Source organism: Clupea harengus, chromosome 12, assembly GCF_900700415.2.
Source record: "Clupea harengus chromosome 12, Ch_v2.0.2, whole genome shotgun sequence".
Lineage (NCBI taxonomy): Eukaryota > Metazoa > Chordata > Actinopteri > Clupeiformes > Clupeidae > Clupea > Clupea harengus.
The window spans coordinates 17,285,065-17,305,099 of record NC_045163.1 but is presented as its reverse complement, the minus strand read 5'-3'; the positions used below and the strand labels follow the sequence as shown (position 1 = coordinate 17,305,099).

The following is a 20,035-nucleotide window of genomic DNA, read 5'->3' as shown; positions in this document are numbered from 1 at the left end:
GAGAGAGATACACGCAAACTTGACTGTTGCTTGTTTCCTCTCAACAACATAGCAGACATGATTGTTCCGAACATAACTTCAACACTTGAGGTTATTCAGTTAATTGCTTATCACAGTCCTCTAGCTGGTAATTAAATGCTCTGGTAATGCAGTGCAACTGTATAAACTAGTGTAGCACACTTAGGTCTGCTGTATAAACTAGTGTGGCACACTTAGGTCTGCTGTATAAACTAGTGTAGCACACTTAGGTCTGCTGTATAAACTAGTGTAACAATTCAGATGCCCGAATACAGCTGCCAGTCCCTCCAGAATCCTGCAAGGGATTTTGAGTCAAATAAATCAATCACAAATAATGCAGACATTCAAAGATTATGCGTTTTCTTGCGGAAGTCAAGCTGTAATGAGAGAAAATTGCAACCCACAATTGCGTGAAATTCTTGAATTTGCAAAAAGAGGGACTGAGCTGTTAGACTGAGACCTGATCATAGCTTAACTGTGCTCATGAGAATGGCAGACAACACCAGTAAAATATTTGTTGTGTGTATGTTGCTGTGTGTGTGTAGTTTCAGGACAGTAAGATGGTTGACCAGTGTTGCTATACATCACCCCCTAGTGTGAGCCTTTATCTCCCATAGGCTGATTCCTCTCAACCGTAATGTTTTGGTGTAGGACAGAAACTCCATACTACTTCATACTATCCAGCAAAAATTAGCAACTGCATGTAAGCAGGCTGTGTAGTTTTCATTCATGAATTTACGTTCCTCTAGAAGGTGCTGTTGACCATCTCACACTTGTGCAGGTCAGAACACACTTCTTATGTCTTGCTACCATAGCTAGAACATTATACTTACAGTGGATGGGAAAGGCTGCCGAAGAAACTGAAGCAAACACAGGAAAGTCTGAATGGCAATCTCTTTTTAATAAGTATGTCAAGATCACAGATGAGTTGTCACCTCTTTTAGTTCATTTTGAGCAGTTCATCATCTCCTGTAAAACACACACACACACACACACACAGACACACACACACAGTCATATGCATAAGGCTAAGGACACGTTCAAGCATGAAAAACTGTGTGTGTGTGTGTGTGTGTGTGTGTGTGTGTGTGTGTGTGTGTAAATCTATATGTTTGCCCGCATACTTTCAGAGGTATGTTTGCGTGCATGTTTGTGTGTGTATGTGTGTGTGTGTGTGTTTTTGCTCTTACCGTCCGTCAATCTTCCGCAGACAGCCTCACACAAATTTTCCAAGCTGAACCTGTTTGCGTTCCCGCCTTGAGTCCACCCGCTGTAAATGAATTTTACACACTTCCCAGTGGCAGAGTCAAAGCCCCACTCCCACTGTGACGGCAAGCGGCTGTCACTCGGTCCAGGGTCTAAGGGCATCTTGCAGGAAACTAGAGGAGGTGGGAAAGAGAGGGAGACACCATTCATTTAAAGGTGCAGTCCACTCTAATCCAATTCACTTTTTGACCAATTCGGTTAATTGCTTCTCACAGTCCTATAGCTGTACATTCTGAGTGTGCGCTAAAACAACTCAGGTGTTAGTACACAGGCTCTAGAAATGAGAAAGTAACAAAGTACTCCTCACTCTCTCTCCCTTCATCTCTTTCTCTCTATCTTCCACAAACCTCTCACTCACTCTCTCTCCATCTCTTTCTCTCTCTCTATCTTCCACAAACCTCTCACTCACTCCATCTCTTTCTCTCTCTCTATCTTCCACAAACGTCTCCCTCACCCTGTCTCCCTTCATCATACTCTCTCTCTATCTTTCACTAACCTCTCTCTCACTGTCTCCCTCCATTTCTTTCTCTCTCTTTATCTTTCACCAACCCTTACCTTGTTTCTACTAAAGTGTTCTCTACTGGCTACTCTTCCTCTCTCTTTCTTCTGCTCTCTCTCTCTCTCTCTCTCTCTCTCTCTCTCTCTCTCTCTACCATTTACCTTCTGGTTGACAGGTCTGCATGCACAACCTTTCAGATCCGTAGTTGTTCTTGAATTTTCCACAGCCATTGAATAAAAAACTCTGGCAAGTCTTGCTGGTCGAATTGTGGAAGAATCTGCGATAAGCATGATATCCACATTTACCGCCAGGGTCCTGCGGGCCATCACACTCTTCTGTGAAACACACACACAAATCAAATGATATGCATGTACACTGATGCATATAGCATGATAACTCACCTGTGTCTATCTCAGATATGTAGCATGCATAGCTCTATCAATCTCCCATGTGTAGCATGATCACTCACCTCTGTCCGTCCCGATATGGTCCCATGCAGATCCCTCCTCTTCATCGGCTTGAAGAAGCACTGCAGCCCTTATGGCTCTCTGGAGGAGGGTGGGAGGAAGACCGGGGCACCCCATCAACCCCCCAAAGGACACATGAAAGACAGAGAAGGCATGTTAGTGTAGTGAAATTAATTGACATGATGTAAGATAGGGCATGAGTACCGATGTGTAAATTAGGTTAAAAAAAAGTGTTTGTAATTTAGGCACTAAAGGAAGGCACATGGACACATACATACACACACCCACACACAAATGTATACATTTTCAACACATGTACACATACGGGCACTCATATGTGTGAACAGAAAAAATGTGTCAGGTAAAAAGAAAGGGTTTTGTAATTTTAAGAAGGCACCAACCCTCTACACACTTGTTTCATGTTCTCAGTTAATGTGTTATGACTGTGCCGTTTAACAGATGTATCTTCCGCCGGCGAGGACATTACTGTTGAAACGCCTCTTTGCACATGCATCTGTACACATGTGTAACCTTGTGAGAAGCACAGTACCTCACTAGACTATTTGCACGTTTGTGAACTCCAAAGTCTCCAAAGTCTCCTAATCTACTGAAGCTTGACCGTTGTCCCTAAATTATAGGTTGCTTTGGATAACACCGTCTGCTGCCAAATGAATAAATGTGATGTATGTAATGCAAATGGACTCCAACCACACCCTCAGGACAGGGGAAGCAGGCTTACTATCAAGGAGGCTAAAAGCCATGGGTGTTAGCATCTGTTGCAGTTTGATGCATGAATTGACTGTGTGTGGGTCAGGTCTGCGTTTTAGTTAGGCTGGGGAAGCTGTGTCTGAGTGAGTCCAAGGAAACTGCTGTACTTCTGCTATACTCTACCTCTGGAACAGGTGTGTCAGCATCTCCTGTGGTGCATTCACCTGGGGATGACAAAGACAGAGAGAGCGAGAGAGGGATGAAGAGAGAGAGATAAAAAGAGAAATATAGAGGAGCAGAGAGAGAGAGAGAAGAAAAACAGAGATAAAAAGAGAGCCACAAAAAAGAGATAACGACAGAACAGAAGACAGACAGAAAGAGAGAAATACATTAACTTTTTTTCAACAATATAATATAATAACAGAATCCCATCATCCAGCTCACAGAGAGACATGTTATTACAAAATCTGTTTCCAAGGAAGTCAAACTCCTTGCCAAAATCTCTAATTTTGCAAGACCCAAATCAAAGTTAATTCAGTTCAAATAAATGTGTTAATTGTATTCAGCTCAGTTTAGTTAATAACTATTTATTTTACATATACAGTTACATTCTATTCCATTCTAGTATATTTTCACAGAGAGACATTGTAAAGAAACCATGCCGGAGCAGTATAGGTACCTTTGTTCTTCATGATGCCAATATTCTCCTCGCCCATGCCTTGTTCTGTCACCAAGCGCTTGAAGTCCTCCAGCACAGCCATCTGCAGTTCTGGGGTACGGCCTGATGGGGGCAGTACAGTAAAACCTACATTTACATTTACTCATTTGACAGGGTTTCGGTAATAAAGTAGCATGGAGCTGGTGGGATCAGACCAACCACAATACAATTTTAGATGAGGCACTCACACACTCTCATGCAAAGCCAGACCTAGGGAGTGGCAAACCTATATATATATACATTACATATACATAGGTATATTTCACCAGGACAAGGAGGGACCCAGTAGCCTATGTGCTGTGGTTACATTAGAGGAGCTGGACAGGTGAAGAGCTGCTGTTTCGACGTTAGCAGCCTGGTGACTCACCATAGAGCTCCACAGATGTGCCTCTCTCCCCAGAGTTACGCTTGTGTTTGTGCCTCACCACCAGGGCATACTCGTCGTAGTTTGTATCCACCACATACGTGTCCACATCAGCGTCCCACTCTGAGGGGTGAGGAGGAAGAGGAAGAACAAGAAGAGGAAGAAGAGGAACAACATGCACAGCCATCTTCAACATTAAGGCCAGGTGATAAAGAGGAGATCACGAGACAGAGAAGACACATACTGGAAAAGTAGTACTGGAATCTGCCAGGTGTTTGGGTCAAGTGATAGTCGTAGGTAGTCTGCTTACAGATTCCTTGCCTGCAGAAAGATACAGGAAATCACGTGCAAAGATATAATAAGACTACTAATAATGAATACTAAGAGAGATACATAGGATACATAAACACACACTGATCATTGATATCATCATGCATCATCTGTACACCTGCGCAGTAAGTGCTTGTGTGTGAGTGCATATATGTGTATGACATATCTATATGCACATACAAACGTATGATTTAGTATTGTGTACATGCACTGTTTGCATCTCAGTGTGTATGTAGTACAATGAGAACCAGTTTCTGTCATGCTGAATCTCTCTCTGTGTGTGCGTATGTGTGTGTGTTGTACAGGACCTGGATTTAGTTTTCGTCAGGCTGACTGTGTCTGCTGTGGGCTGCTTCTCCAGCACCAGTGTGCCAACAGCAGAATCTCCTTTATATTTCAGCCACCATGGACAAGTGGAGGCTTTGGCCACACTATACCACTTCCCCATGAACTAAAACACACACACACACACACACACACACACACACACACACACACACAGAGCGAGAGAGAGAGAGAGAGAGAAAGAAAATGACTAATCAATGCATTCATTACTTTGCGCCTAGACTACTGCAATGCTCTCCTGTCTGGATGGAGCAACAACTCACTAAAGAGCTTCCAACTAATACAGAACGCTGCGGCTCGTCCACTTACTAGAACTAAAACTTCTCCCTCCCCCAACCCCTTCCCTGCTGCACTCTTTCCACCTGATCCACTTACAGAAACTAGTTTTCTGCTTCACTGCTCTGCTTATCCTTTTAATAATAACTTTATGAGGACACTGTTTACCCACTAAGCTGTTCTACAACCATTACTTTTAATACTTTCGAAACACTGTTAATGACTTAAGAATGTATTAATCAAGTACCTTGTATTGGTAATTACCTTGTATGAATCCTGTGCTTATGTAAGCAGGAACATGCTGTGTTTCTGTGTGTGTGCGACTTAGATTATTAGGTGCTGACGACACTTAGTCTGAATATGTGTAAAAGCTATAGAGAAGGAACCTTTTGTCTATGTTTGAGTGAGGTCAGAGGTGATAAGAATGGTCGTACTGTCCTTGTTCTACTCTGTGTAAAACTGACATATTTGCATTACAGAAAGCGCAGTTGGGAGGATACAAAAGGACTTTTACTCGGGCGTGGCTATTCTTGCTGGCATTTGAAAGATTAATGGCATCAGAGTTGGGCATCAGAGATAAATCTTAAGAATATAAACCCTGTTCGATGTTTGTGAAATTGCTTCACTCTCATCATTGTGCTGTGAGTGAGCCCGACAATTGTTGCTGAATAAATATACTGATCTACAACTCCGGAGATAACTTGAGTGAATTTTCACCTAACAACTGGGTCTCTCCATTTTTATCCGCCATCAATCTTGTATGCACCATATTTTTCCCTTGCCATTTGTACATCACCACTACAGTCATGTACACACATGCTGTTCTCTATACTAATCACCACCACTGGAGGAGTATGGGGGTCTTACCCTGTCCAGGTCGAAGCTCTCCAGTGTGGGTAGAAGGGGCTCAGAGGGCAGGGGCCCCGCATGGAGAGGGACCACGAGGGCCACCAGTAAGATCACCAGAGCTGTAGCCTCCATCTTGTCTGTGTCTAAAGCAACTGAAGAGCTGACGCTGCTATGTTGACAGTGAACAACTCCACTGATGTGTGTGTCAGCTCAAAAATGGCAATTATAAGAGGCATGGAGCAAACATGCACACACCCACGCATATACACACACACACACACACACACACACACACACACACACACCAAGACAGATGCAAGAACACACACACAATATGTCTGTACACATACACAGAAACAAATTGCTACACAGATTTCGCAAAAGACAAATACAGCAAACAGTGCAAAGTCTCCTCTTGCCTATCTCTCTCTCCCTCACACACACACACACACACAAACAGGTAAAATAGATAGATCATATCCATAAGTTAATATAAATACTGTATGCATGTTCCTTAAAGAAAACGGAATGATTACTGCACACTTAATAATTAAGACCTTTGTCAGGTTTTTAATGGCACACACGACACACTGGAACACACACGTGCATATATGGAGGCGACACACACACACACACACACACGCAGGTAGGCCTGAGATCGCGGTGAATTTATTTTCTACCTTTTCCCATCCTGGACCGTCCTTCCTCAAGGACCCCCCAGGAGCAGTGGGCAGCATGTAGCGCCCGGGGACCAAGTGAAGTGAACTGTCCATCTTTGGTCAGGGATGGACATGTGTTCTGTTATTTTGCATGTTTTTTCTGTTGGGGTCCTTAGTGGAGGAAACCCCTTGTGAACAGGGGGAGAACATGCAAACTCCACACAGAAAGGCACTTAGTAGAGATGCTAAATAATATAATCTGTAAAAATATCTGGGATTACCTAAACCGCAGTTTTTGTCCTCATCAAGCAAATTAGTTAACTGTCAAATAAATCGATGTGCTCTTCATTCAACATAGAAATCAATGTTCACCAATTCATTCTGGGACAGGTCTTTAGACACTGACACTAATCTTACATATCATCTGAGTTATCCTGTCTAACATACACGCACACACACACACACATACAGTATATATATACATATATTTATGTGTGTGTGTGTGTGTGTGTGTGTGTGTGTGTGTGTATGGCCGTGAGCATGTGTGTGTGTGTGTGTGTATAAACAAAATGCACAGAAAACACTTGGTTTCTCATACATTTATTTGACAATGTAGCAGGATCTGAAAGTCATTAATGTTTCTGACTCCATGGTCAATCTCTCACAATAAAAGCAAAACAGACATGAAAATAGTTTGTGAACAAGGCAGATATGGCTCTGCATCCAAAGTGATAACAGTGAGAACTGATACCTTAATGTTATGGAAATACAGTACAGCGATATACACTGATGCAGTATTATGAGCTGTGGTCACTGTGTTGATGTATGGAAGTGTGAGAATGATGATGATTTGACGATGCTTCCGGCAGAAGAGGACTGCGTTGATGTTGACTTTCTGAAAGAAAAGGTTTATGCAGCTGCGAGGATCCAAAAAAAAAAAGAGGTTTCAGAATACAGCAACCACAGGGTTGTTCATGACAGTGTGTTCCAAACTCACCTAGTTCTCGGAGGATGGACAGCTTTCTGTAAATAGAAGGGTTAAAAAATGATTAGAGAAATTATTAGGAAAGAGGAGTATTAAGTGTGTATGTGTCTGTGTGTATGTGTGTGTGTGTATGTGTATGTGTGTGTGTCTGAGTGAGAGAGACAGAGAATTATTGTCAGAGACTTCTGAATGATTGTCAGAGAGTGGGAGTCTGTGTATGTGTGACTCAGTGAGGAAGTGGGGGAGGGGGGGGGGGTATATACACACACATATGGATGGACAGACAAACACCAACACAAACACACACACACACACACACACACACACACACACACACACACACACACACACACACACACACACACACACACACACACAGGTATATACACACACATAAGTTTGGGAACCAATGCCCTAGAAGGTGCTGTTGACCATCTCACACTTGTGCAGGTCAGAACACACTTCTTATGTCTTGCTACCATAGCTAGAACATTATACTTACAGTGGATGGGAAAGGCTGCCGAAGAAACTGAAGCAAACACAGGAAAGTCTGAATGGCAATCTCTTTTTAATAAGTATGTCAAGATCACAGATGAGTAACATACAGATTGTCTGTGTTGGGAGATATAGGTGCAGTTGGTCTGCTTTTTTCAGTCTCTCTCTCTGTGTGTGTGTGTGTGTGTGTGTGTGTGTGTGTGTGTGTGTGTGTGTGTGTGTGTGTGTGTGTGTGTGTGTGTGTGTATTGACTTCCAGAGTGAACATCAGCTGAACTGTCACCTCTTTTAGTTCATTTTGAGCAGTTCATCATCTCCTGTAAAACACACACAAATGCACCCAGACGGAAACACATACATAGACACACACACACACACACACACACACACACACACACACACACACACACACACACAGTCATGCATAAGGCTAAGGACACGTTCAAGCATGAAAAACTGTGTATGTGTGTGTGTGTGTAAATCTATATGCTTTCCCGCATACTTTCAGAGGTATGTTTGCGTGCATGTTTGTGTGTGTATGTGTGTGTGTGTGTTTTTGCTCTTACCATCCGTAAATCCTCCGCAGACAGCCTCACACACATTTTCGAAGCTGAACCTGTTTGCGTTCCCGCCTTGAGTCCACCCTCTGTAAATGAATTTTACACACTTCCCAGTGGCAGAGTCAAAGCCCCATTCCCACTGTGACGGCAAGCGGCTGTCACTCGGTCCAGGGTCTAAGGGCATCTTGCAGGCAACTAGAGAAGGTGGGGAAGAGAGGGAGACACCATTCATTTAAAGGCGCAGTCCACCATTCTAATCCAATTCCCTTTTTGACCAATTCGGTTTAATTGCTTCTCACAGTCCTCTAGCTGTACATTCTGAGTGTGCGCTAAAACAACTCAGGCTCTAGAAATGGGAAAGTAACAAAGTACTCCTCACTCTGTCTCCCTTCATCTATTTCTCTCTATCTTCTACAAACCTCTCACTCACTCTCTCTCCCTTCATCATACTCTCTCTCTATCTTCCACAAACCTCTCACTCACTCTCTCTCCCTTCATCATACTCTCTCTCTATCTTCCACAAACCTCTCACTCACTCTCTCTCCCTTCATCATACTCTCTCTCTATCTTCCACAAACCTCTCACTCACTCTCTCTCCCTTCATCATACTCTCTCTCTATCTTCCACAAACCTCTCACTCACTCTCTCTCCCTTCATCATACTCTCTCTCTATCTTCCACTAACCTCTCCCTCACTGTCTCCCTCTATTTCTTTCTCTCGCTTTATCTTCCACCAACTCTTACCTTATTTCTACTTAGGTGTTCTCTACTGGCTACTCTTCCTCTCTCTTTCTTCTGCTCTCTATCCCTCTCTCTCTCTCTCTCTCTCTCTTTCTCTCTCTCTACCATTTACCTTCTGGTTGACAGGTCTGCATGCACAACCTTTCAGATTCGTAGTTGTTCTTGAATTTTCCACAGGATTTTTCATTGAATAAAAAACTCTGGCAAGTCTTGCTGGTCGAATTGTGGAAGAAGCGGCGAAATACGACCATATATTGATGATATCCACATTTACTGGCAGGGTCCTGCGGGCCATCACACTCTTCTGTGAAACACACACAGACATCAAATGATATGCATGTACACTGATACATACACACAGGCATGTACACTGATCTCAGATATGTAGCATGCATAGCTCTGTCAATCTCACATGTGTAGCATGATCACTCACCTGTGTCTATCTCAGATATGTAGCATGCATAGCTCTATCAATCTCCCATGTGTAGCATGATCCCTCACCTCTGTCCGTCCCGATATGGTCCCATGCAGATCCCTCCTCTTCATCGGCTTGAAGAAGCACCGCAGCCCTTATGGCTCTCTGGAGGAGGGTGGGAGGAAGACCGGGGCACCCCATCAACCCCCCAAAGGACACATGAAAGACAGAGAAGGCATGTTAGTGTAGTGAAATTAATTGACATGATGTAAGATAGGGCATGAGTACCGATGTGTAAATTAGGATAAAAAAAGTGTTTGTAATTTAGGCACTAAAGGCATATGGACACACATACATACACACACACACACACAAATGTATACATTTTCAACACATGTACACATACGGGCACTCATATGTGTGAGAAGAAAAAAAAATGTGTCAGGTAAAAAGAAAGGGTTTTGTAATTTTAAGAAGGCACCAACCCTCTACACACTTGTTTCATGTTCTCAGTTAATGTGTTATGACTGTGCCGTTTAACAGATGTATCTTCCGCCGGCGAGGACATTACTGTTGAAACGCCTCTTTGCACATGCATCTGTACACATGTGTAACCTTGTGAGAAGCACAGTACCTCACTAGACTATTTGCACGTTTGTGAACTCCAAAGTCTCCAAAGTCTCCTAATCTACTGAAGCTTGACCGTTGTCCCTAAATTATAGGTTGCTTTGGATAACAGTGTCTGCTGCCAAATGAATAAATGTGATGTATGTAATGCAAATGGACTCCAACCACACCCTCAGGACAGGGGAAGCAGGCTTACTATCAAGGAGGCTAAAAGCCATGGGTGTTAGCATCTGTTGCAGTTTGATGCATGAATTGACTGTGTGTGGGTCTGGTCTGCGTTTTAGTTAGGCTGGGGAAGCTGTGTCTGAGTGAGTTCAAGGAAACTGCTGTACTTCTGCTATACTCTACCTCTGGAACAGGTGTGTCAGCATCTCCTGTGGTGCATTCACCTGGGGATGACAAAGACAGAGAGAGCGAGAGAGGGATGAAGAGAGAGAGATAAAAAGAGAAATATAGAGGAGCAGAGAGAGAGAGAGAAGAAAAACAGAGATAAAAAGAGAGCCACAAAAAAGAGATAACGACAGAACAGAAGACAGACAGAAAGAGAGAAATACATTAACTTTTTTTCAACAATATAATATAATAACAGAATCCCATCATCCAGCTCACAGAGAGACATGTTATTACAAAATCTGTTTCCAAGGAAGTCAAACTCCTTGCCAAAATCTCTCTAATTTTGCAAGACCCAAATCAAAGTTAATTCAGTTCAAATAAATGTGTTAATTGTATTCAGCTCAGTTTAGTTAATAACTATTTATTTTACATATACAGTTACATTCTATTCCATTCTAGTATATTTTCACAGAGAGACATTGTAAAGAAACCATGCCGGAGCAGTATAGGTACCTTTGTTCTTCATGATGCCAATATTCTCCTCGCCCATGCCTTGTTCTGTCACCAAGCGCTTGAAGTCCTCCAGCACAGCCATCTGCAGTTCTGGGGTACGGCCTGATGGGGGCAGTACAGTAAAACCTACATTTACATTTACTCATTTGACAGGGTTTCGGTAATAAAGTAGCACGGAGCTGGTGGGATCAGACCAACCACAATACAATTTTAGATGAGGCACTCACACACTCTCATGCAAAGCCAGACCTAGGGAGTGGCAAACCTATATATATATACATCACATATACATAGGTATATTTCACCAGGACAAGGAGGGACCCAGTAGCCTATGTGCTGTGGTTACATTAGAGGAGCTGGACAGGTGAAGAGCTGCTGTTTCGACGTTAGCAGCCTGGTGACTCACCATAGAGCTCCACAGATGTGCCTCTCTCCCCAGAGTTACGCTTGTGTTTGTGCCTCACCACCAGGGCATACTCGTCGTAGTTTGTATCCACCACATACGTGTCCACATCAGCGTCCCACTCTGAGGGGTGAGGAGGAAGAGGAAGAACAAGAAGAGGAAGAAGAGGAACAACATGCACAGCCATCTTCAACATTAAGGCCAGGTGATAAAGAGGAGATCACGAGACAGAGAAGACACATACTGGAAAAGTAGTACTGGAATCTGCCAGGTGTTTGGGTCAAGTGATAGTCGTAGGTAGTCTGCTTACAGATTCCTTGCCTGCAGAAAGATACAGGAAATCACGTGCAAAGATATAATAAGACTACTAATAATGAATACTAAGAGAGATACATAGGATACATAAACACACACTGATCATTGATATCATCATGCATCATCTGTACACCTGCGCAGTAAGTGCTTGTGTGTGAGTGCATATATGTGTATGACATATCTATATGCACATACAAACGTATGATTTAGTATTGTGTACATGCACTGTTTGCATCTCAGTGTGTATGTAGTAAAATGAGAACCAGTTTCTGTCATGCTGAATGTTTGTGTGTGTGTGTGTGTCTGTGTGTGTGTGTGTGTGTGTGTGTGTGTGTGTGTGTGTGTGTGTGTGTGTGTGTGTGTGTGTGTGTGTGTGTGTGTGTGTGTGTGTGTGTGTGAGAGAGTGTGTGTTGTGTGTGTGTTTGGGCACACAGTATAGGAGCAGGATTTAGTTAGTCTCAGGCTGAATCTCTCTCTGTGTGTGTGGGTGTGTGTGTGCGTATGTGTGTGTGTTGTACAGGACCTGGATTTAGTTTTTGTCAGGCTGACTGTGTGTGCTGTGGGCTGCTTCTCCAGCACCAGTGTGCCAACAGCAGAATCTCCTTTATATTTCAGCCACCATGGACAAGTGGAGGCTTTGGCCACACTATACCACTTCCCCATGAACTAAAACACACACACACACACACACACACACACAGAGCGAGAGAGAGAGAGAGAGAGAGAGAAAGAAAATCACTTATCAATGCATTCATTACTTTGCGCCTAGACTACTGCAATGCTCTCCTGTCTGGATGGAGCAACAACTCACTAAAGAGCCTCCAACTAATACAGAACGCTGCTGCTCACCCACTTACTAGAACTAAAACTTCTCCCTCCCCCAACCCCTTCCCTGCTGCACTCTTTCCACCTGATCCACTTACAGAAACTAGTTTTCTGCTTCACAGCTCTGCTTATCCTTTTAATAATAACTTTATGAGGACACTGTATACCCACTAAGCTGTTCTACAACCACTACTTTTAATACTTTCGAAACACTGTTAATGACTTAAGAATGTATTAATCAAGTGCCCTGTATTAGTAATTACCTTGTATGAATCCTGTGCTTATGTAAGCAGGAACATGCTGTGTTTCTGTGTGTGTGTGCGACTTAGATTATTAGGTGCTGACGACACTTAGTCTGAATATGTGTAAAAGCTATAGAGAAGGAACCTTTTGTCTATGTTTGAGTGAGGTCAGAGGTGATAAGAAGGGTCGAACTGTCCTTGTTCTACTCTGTTTAAAATTGACATCCTTGCATTACAGAAAGCGCAGTTGGGAGGATACAAAAGGACTTTTACTCGGGCGTGGCTATTCTTGCTGGCATTTGAAAGATTAATGGCATCAGAGTTGGGCATCAGAGATAAATCTTAAGAATATAAACCCTGTTCGATGTTTGTGAAATTGCTTCACTCTCATCTTTGTGCTGTGAGTGAGCCCGACAATTGTTGCTGAATAAATATACTGATCTACAACTCCGGAGATAACTTGAGTGAATTTTCACCTAACAACTGGGTCTCTCCATTTTTATCCGCCATCAATCTTGTATGCACCATGTATGTACCATCTTGTATGTATTATCTGTATATGCCACCTGTATGCCAATGTGTTTTATCGTGATACATGTATGAATGAATCTGCTTTCTTCTCCTCCCCTCCCCTTCCCCCTGTGTTTTTCTTTACCTGGCCGGCCCCAAGCAGATGGGCCCCCCCTTTGGGCTGAGGTTCTGCTCAAGGTTTCTTCCTGTTAAAAGGGAGTTTTCCCTTGCCACTTGTACATCACCACTACAGTCATGTACACACATGCTGTTCTCTATACTAATCACCACCACTGGAGGAGTATGGGGGTCTTACCCTGTCCAGGTCGAAGCTCTCCTGTGTGGGTAGAAGGGGCTCAGAGTGCACGGGCCCCGCATGAAGAGGGACCACGAGGGCCACCAGTAAGATCACCAGAGCTGTAGCCTCCATCTTGTCTGTGTCTAAAGCAACTGAAGAGCTGACGCTGCTATGTTGACAGTGAACAACTCCACTGATGTGTGTGTCAGCTCTGGCAGTTATAAGAGGCATGGAGCTAACATGCACACACCCACGCATACACACACACACACACACACACACACACACACACACACACATATACACTAAGACAGATGCAAGAACACACACACTATATATTTGTACACATACACAGATTTCGCAAAAGACAAATACAGCAAATAGTGCAAAGTCTCCTCTTGCCTATCTCTGTCTCCCACACACACACACACACACACACACACACACACACACACACACACCCAAACAGGTAAAATAGATGGATCATATCCATAAGTTAATATAAATACTGTATGCATGTTCCTTAAAGAAAACGGAATGATTACTGCACGCTTAGTAGAGATGCTAAATAATATAATCTGTAAAAATATCTGGGATTACTTAAACCGCAGTTTTTGTCCTCATCAAGCAAATGAGCTAACTGTCAAATATATCGATGTGCTCTTCATTCAACATAGAAATCAATGTTCACCAATTCATTCTGGGACAGGTCTTTAGACACTGACACTAATCTTACATATCATCTGAGTTATCCTGTCTAACATACATGCACACACACATACAGTATATATATATTTATGTGTGTGTATGTGTGTGTGTATGGGCGTGAGCATGTGTGTGTGTGTGTGTGTGTATAAACAAAATGCACAGAAAACACTTGGTTTCTCATACATTTATTTGACAATGTAGCAGGATCTGGAAGTCAATAATGTTTCTGACTCCATGGTCAATCTCTCACAATAAAAGCAAAACAGACATGAACATAGTTTGTGAACAAGGCAGATATGGCTCTGCATCCAAAGTGACAACAGTGAGAACTGATGCCTTAATGCTATAGAAATACAGTACAGCGATATACACTGATGCAGTATTATGAGCTGTGGTCACTGTGTTGATGTATGGAAGTGTGAGAATGATGATGATGATTTGACGATGCTTCTGGCAGAAGAGGACTGCGTTGATGTTGACTTTCTGAAAGAAAAGGTTTATGCAGCTGCGAGGATCCAAAAAAAAAAAGAGGTTTCAGAATACAGCAACCACAGGGTTGTTCATGACAGTGTGTTCCAAACTCACCTAGTTCTCGGAGGATGGACAGCTTTCTGTAAATAGAAGGGTTAAAAATTAATTCCAGAAATGATTAGGAAAGAGGAGTATTTAGTGTGTGTGTGGGTGTGTGTGTGTGTGTGTGTGTATGTGTGTGTGTCTGAGTGAGAGAGTTAGAGAATGATTGTCAGAGAGTGGGAGTCTGCGTATGTGTGAGTGACTCAGTGAGGAAGTGTGTTGGAGTGTGTGTGGAGTGGTGTGTTTGTCCAACCTGATGATGGCGGCGGGGTAAGAACGGACTCCTTGGGGAATCCACGAGCCAGAGCAAAGGCCTTGAACTTCTCAATCACCTCAGGCCTCAGCTTCTGGGTACGACCTGGAGGAATTTCAGAAGACATGCCATAATCACACACACACACATACACACACACACACACACACACACACAGGCACGCACACACACGCACACACACACGCACATGCACACACACACGACTTACTATAGAGGGACACTTGTGAATAATCCCTGTTCATCTTCTTGAATTTCAGGACGATTGCATACTCAGAGTAGTTGGTCTCCACCACTGTGATGTCCTTCACCTTGTTATGTCCTAGGGTCAAGAAAGAAAACACAAAAATGTTTTACCGTTTCATATTTACATTGAGCTTTATATGTTAATTGATGTTTAAATGTTTAAAAATGCCTTTCAGATTTTTTTTTGTCTGTTTGGACCGGACCAACTTGTGTGTGTGTGTGTGTGTGTGTGTGTGTGTGTGTGTGTGTCTTAGGCCATACTCACGCACACTGAAGTACGAAAACACACCAGGAGTGGCAGTCTTCTCATATACGTAGACTTTGCTTCTACAGCCAGTGGACCTACTGGACAGACAGACAGACACACACACACACACACACACACACACAGGTATATACACATACATATGGATGGACAGACAGACACACACATATGAATGGACAGACAGACACACACACACAGGTATATACACACACATATGGATGGACACACACACACACACACACACACACACACACACACACACACCTTATGCTCCACATGGTCATGCTGATGTTTCCATTGGACTGGGGCTCTACTACCCCCATGGAGATTCTCAACTTGTCTCTGTATGGAACAAAGCCGGGGGAATCATATGCCAGGCCCACCCGATACCACTTTCCTGCAAACTGAACATACACACACACACACACAATATACAGTATATATTAGCCATTATCCTGGATGCGAACTTCAACTCCACTTATGACACTTCACTGTTAAGGATTCCCTTGATAGCTGATAGCTGCAATGCATAAAAAATAGATACAACAGGGAAAGGTTTTACACAAGCCCACGAGGCTTTACTCAAACCTGCTCTACTGGACAAGGGTTATCAAATGCCCGATCTGGATACACATTTTGATGTTTATTGTCCAGATCAGACTTTGAATTAGATTAGATCTGGCAAATTTGCCAAAGGAACATCTCCCTCTTGTCAAAGCAGTTTCCAGGTTTCTTATTCAGGTGTTATATTCAATACTCTGTATCTCCAACCCGTCTGTCTCAGACAGAGAGGCCTGATATCTCTGTGCATAGTGCCATAGCGGAAGGCCTGATGTCTCCTGATGAAAACATTATGAGGACATTTCATGGGGCTATTAGTCAGAGTCTCATGATTCATTATAAGTACACACACCCACAAAGACCTTAGGCATCAAGGCCTCAAAAAAGTAGGCCTCAATGTCTTTATAGCCTAGGATGGGAGCCATGTTTTCCCTATTACAACACAGCGGTCAGAACGATCATTGACCTGCTCTCTGTTTGTCCTAACCCTTACCCCAGCACAGCAGAACAACACTGTGCTCCTGCCAACCAGCGCCAATACCCCAGTCACCTCCAAAACCAGCAGGGCATAGAAAGCAATGACCAGAGGTCAATCAATAGCAAAAACACAGATAAAACCCTAATTCTAGGGTCTGTTCTCTTGATCTGTGTGACAGTGTGAAGTAGAGTGTTGAGCGGCAGAGGCAGTAACCAGTAGAAAGCGTTCAAGTAAGCCAAAAAGGTGCAGATTTATTTATGCTGCCGGCAGGTGAACAGACAAGACACACTTTACACTTTACATTTAACAGAACTAACTTTCCCAACACAAACAAATAAAAATAGTAGTTCTACTGACTTGCAATAAATAGCTTAATTGATTAGTACAGTCATCCTCTCACCTCAGAGGACAAAGCTAGACTGCCTGCCATTACCTGGATGCAGGTTATATTCACCCTAACCCCTCCTCCCAGGAGTTAACCATTATACTTTAATCAATTATCTAAACAGACATATCTTTTTACTCTTAACCATGTATCATGCATACAATAATTCATATTTGGAATCTGCACATGTACAAATATAGTTAATTGGGCTTCTGACAGCCAGATATACAAACATTATCCTCAATGGACCAAACACCCCTTACTCAAATGGAACAGCCCATTGTTTGGCGCTCCTACACGAATAAGGAAGTAGTTTCAAATGCGCTCTGCTTCGGTTGGGCGCTGGTTATGCTGCAGGTGAGCTCCGCGATTTAAATGATCTTTCATTTTGTAGTCCAAGCGTGATCCTTCTTGCAGGCTCACACAGCACGGCGCCATGCTGTTCACCCGCGATTCCGTTTCACGTTGGTCATACAGTTCATGAAGCATTCACATACAACCGCACTCATTTAGCCTCAACAATTTCCCCAACGTCTTTCTGCGCTATTCAAAGTGACGGCACAGATTTCGCTCCGTCACAGACAGAGACATGAGTGGTAATAAAGGACACTAATACATGTCTTTGTCCCCTGTACTCATCTTTAGACGATGGCGTAGATACTCACCCTTTGTTCGTCAAAATTCTTCTGTGGCTGAATGTCCGCTTTGATCTCCTCAAGGAGGAGCATCGTCATGACGATGGTAACCAAGGCAAGCCTCATTGTTGCTTGAAGAAGGTGAATGAGTGACAGAGAGGGAAGGATATCAAGCACTCGAAGCTGTAGTTCTGGACGGAAAGAACTGTAAAAAGAGTGACAGCACAAATCAATCTCTTCTTTTTTTCCCCCATGTACAATATCTCCTTCGTACATTTCAACCGCTCCTCCCATCGTCCTAAAAAGCCAACCAGTGTTGCGCCAAGACCAGGAGGGGCCGCAAACAGACCCCGACACAGTAGCAGAGTGCAGGTCTGTTTGTCTAGAACAGATTGACCAGAACAAACTCATGACTTTCCACTTGATGTTTAGTCAACTCTGTCAGTTCGCTTACCAGAAATGCATTTTTGATACAGCGGTGCGTATTCTTGTGAATGGCATGTTCTCAGGACTGCGAGGTGAAATACATTCTGTCCCAGTGTGTACTCATTACATAACATCATAGCACATATCCCATGGCTCAACCATAATTAGACCCTGAGGATAAATCTGAAATATTCAACATATTAAATTCATTTAATGGCTTTAGCCTCAGGGTCTGATGGTATGTAACACACAACAAATGGAGAACTTTCCCTCCGTTATCTAATTTGGCAGTGCTGGTATCTTTTTTGGTATTCGACAACCACAAACAATATTTCTTACAGTGTGCTGTCGACAAAATGTGGTCCTATTGAAACAGCACCTTCCTTGTTAAGTGTTCGCACTGATATGCACATGATGTGTAATTCAACCATTCAAAAGCTGTCTTACAAATCAACTGATTTACCAAGAGAGTAGGACTTATGCCAAATACCCTAAATGACCTGAAATACAATAAATTGAAACAGCTCCTTCCTTGTTAAGTGTTTGCACTGTTTGCCATGATGTGCAATTCAACCAAATCAAAAGCTGTTTCATCAACTGATTTATCAAGAGGGTAGGCGCTATGACAAATTCTCTAAATTAATTACCTGCACATATGTTCAGGTGTCTTTGGAAAACACAAGCATTGTTGTGGCAGAAACTATTACCCCCCATCTTCTCATATGACTGAATCTTGAGTCACTCTCTGCACAACAGTAAGCTGTGTAACAGTTTTAGTGAAAAATGCAATGATATATTTGCGTGATAAATCAACCATGACTCAAAATGTATATATCTTTTTTATTAATATTGATTCTCAGATGCCTTTTTTTTAACTTCCAGAGCATGATTTACAGCTAGTCATTTGTTTTTTTTTGTCGACAAGAGGACCTCAGTGTGACGCAGCACACCTCACACACCTCCTCTATACAGACACAACACTGTCTAACCTGGAGATACACTCGAGAGATACTCACTAACACACACACACGTGTGCTATCCCTCAGTTCCTCTCGCTCTTTCGATCTTGTAGTTCCGCCACCATTGCATTAAGTTGTTCCTGAGTACCGAAACAAAAAAACAGGGACGACACGCAGTGCACTGCTGACCAATAAAGTAGGCTAAGAAGGGTGACAAAGGGATAGAGTGATTCATGAGGACACCTTAGACAGAGAAAACAGGAATGTAAAACAGAACCAGGATGAGGTCTCTGTAAAATGTTCATCAATTGTGTTACACGTGTTAATTTTCCCTCCGGTAAGTTGAAAGGGCAACTGTGAGATTCGCTGAGTGCTTGCTGCCATAATGTTGGTCGACGTGCCAACTCGCAGGAATGAGGACATGAAGACAAGCTAAATATATGTATAAATTGCAATAACTGGACCACTGACGAAAGAACATTGTCTTTACACAGTAGAGATGATGAGTGGCTGTGTCAAATTAAGATAGCAAAATAACTCAAATTACAAGTAGGCCTACTGTGACACCACAGTGCATTAAAAAAAAAAAAAAAACTAGCATATTTCAAATATTCTTCATGATACTGAAGAAATGAAATGCACTGATACTTTGAACACCCCTGCCCCGTCAAATCCGCAGAGTAAAGAAACATATGAAGGATCAGGTAAATGATGGAAAGTTGAGATGCAGCGATGATGCACAGCACCACCTTGAGGCCGGAATGGTGAA

At 42.9% G+C, this 20,035-nt stretch overlaps 3 protein-coding genes across 3 annotated transcripts; all 3 read right to left on the bottom strand.

Moving 5' to 3' along the window:
* Positions 1–898: 898 nt before the first annotated feature.
* LOC105906038 (protein AMBP-like) lies at positions 899–6,068 on the bottom strand. Its single transcript, XM_031577923.2, has 10 exons — positions 5,859–6,068; positions 4,679–4,821; positions 4,285–4,361; positions 4,044–4,163; positions 3,638–3,739; positions 3,142–3,182; positions 2,253–2,331; positions 1,945–2,118; positions 1,209–1,397; positions 899–987 (listed from the first exon to the last, which is right to left on the bottom strand). Exons 1-10 carry the CDS (start codon positions 5,970–5,972, stop codon positions 959–961), a joined length of 1,068 nt encoding a protein of 355 aa, XP_031433783.1. The 5' UTR covers positions 5,973–6,068; the 3' UTR covers positions 899–958.
* A 1,965-nt stretch (positions 6,069–8,033) lies between these two features.
* LOC105906032 (protein AMBP-like) lies at positions 8,034–13,996 on the bottom strand. The gene is made up of 10 exons (XM_031577922.2): positions 13,778–13,996; positions 12,408–12,550; positions 11,814–11,890; positions 11,573–11,692; positions 11,167–11,268; positions 10,669–10,709; positions 9,780–9,858; positions 9,391–9,582; positions 8,545–8,733; positions 8,034–8,295 (listed from the first exon to the last, which is right to left on the bottom strand). Exons 1-10 carry the CDS (start codon positions 13,988–13,990, stop codon positions 8,267–8,269), a joined length of 1,185 nt encoding a protein of 394 aa, XP_031433782.1. The 5' UTR covers positions 13,991–13,996; the 3' UTR covers positions 8,034–8,266.
* A 640-nt stretch (positions 13,997–14,636) lies between these two features.
* On the bottom strand, positions 14,637–18,139 carry ptgdsa (prostaglandin D2 synthase a). The gene is made up of 6 exons (XM_042709336.1): positions 17,912–18,139; positions 16,087–16,226; positions 15,823–15,899; positions 15,523–15,633; positions 15,294–15,398; positions 14,637–15,078 (listed from the first exon to the last, which is right to left on the bottom strand). The coding sequence occupies exons 1-6, from the start codon at positions 18,005–18,007 to the stop codon at positions 15,053–15,055; spliced, it is 555 nt and encodes a 184-aa protein (XP_042565270.1). The 5' UTR covers positions 18,008–18,139; the 3' UTR covers positions 14,637–15,052.
* Positions 18,140–20,035: the final 1,896 nt, after the last annotated feature.

Bases quoted from the DNA above. Each gene is read 5' to 3' on its own strand.
- LOC105906038 (XM_031577923.2), bottom strand. From the start codon at position 5,972: ATGGAGGCTACAGCTCTGGTGATCTTACTGGTGGCCCTCGTGGTCCCT. The intron at 4,822-5,858 runs GTAAGACCCCCA...TGTGTGTTTTAG, and splicing joins AGAGCTTCGACCTGGACAGG to TTCATGGGGAAGTGGTATAG. The intron at 2,332-3,141 runs GTAGAGTATAGC...ACCCTCCTCCAG, and splicing joins CTGACACACCTGTTCCAGAG to AGAGCCATAAGGGCTGCAGT.
- LOC105906032 (XM_031577922.2), bottom strand. From the start codon at position 13,990: ATGCCTCTTATAACTGCCAGAGCTGACACACACATCAGTGGAGTTGTT. The intron at 11,891-12,407 runs GTCCTGTACAAC...ATCTTTCTGCAG, and splicing joins CTGACAAAAACTAAATCCAG to GCAAGGAATCTGTAAGCAGA. The intron at 8,734-9,390 runs GTAAATGGTAGA...CACCTTCTCTAG, and splicing joins GCAGACCTGTCAACCAGAAG to TTGCCTGCAAGATGCCCTTA.
- ptgdsa (XM_042709336.1), bottom strand. From the start codon at position 18,007: ATGAGGCTTGCCTTGGTTACCATCGTCATGACGATGCTCCTCCTTGAG. The intron at 15,900-16,086 runs GTGTGTGTGTGT...TCTGTCCAGTAG, and splicing joins ATGACCATGTGGAGCATAAG to GTCCACTGGCTGTAGAAGCA. The intron at 15,079-15,293 runs GTTGGACAAACA...TTCTATTTACAG, and splicing joins TACCCCGCCGCCATCATCAG to AAAGCTGTCCATCCTCCGAG.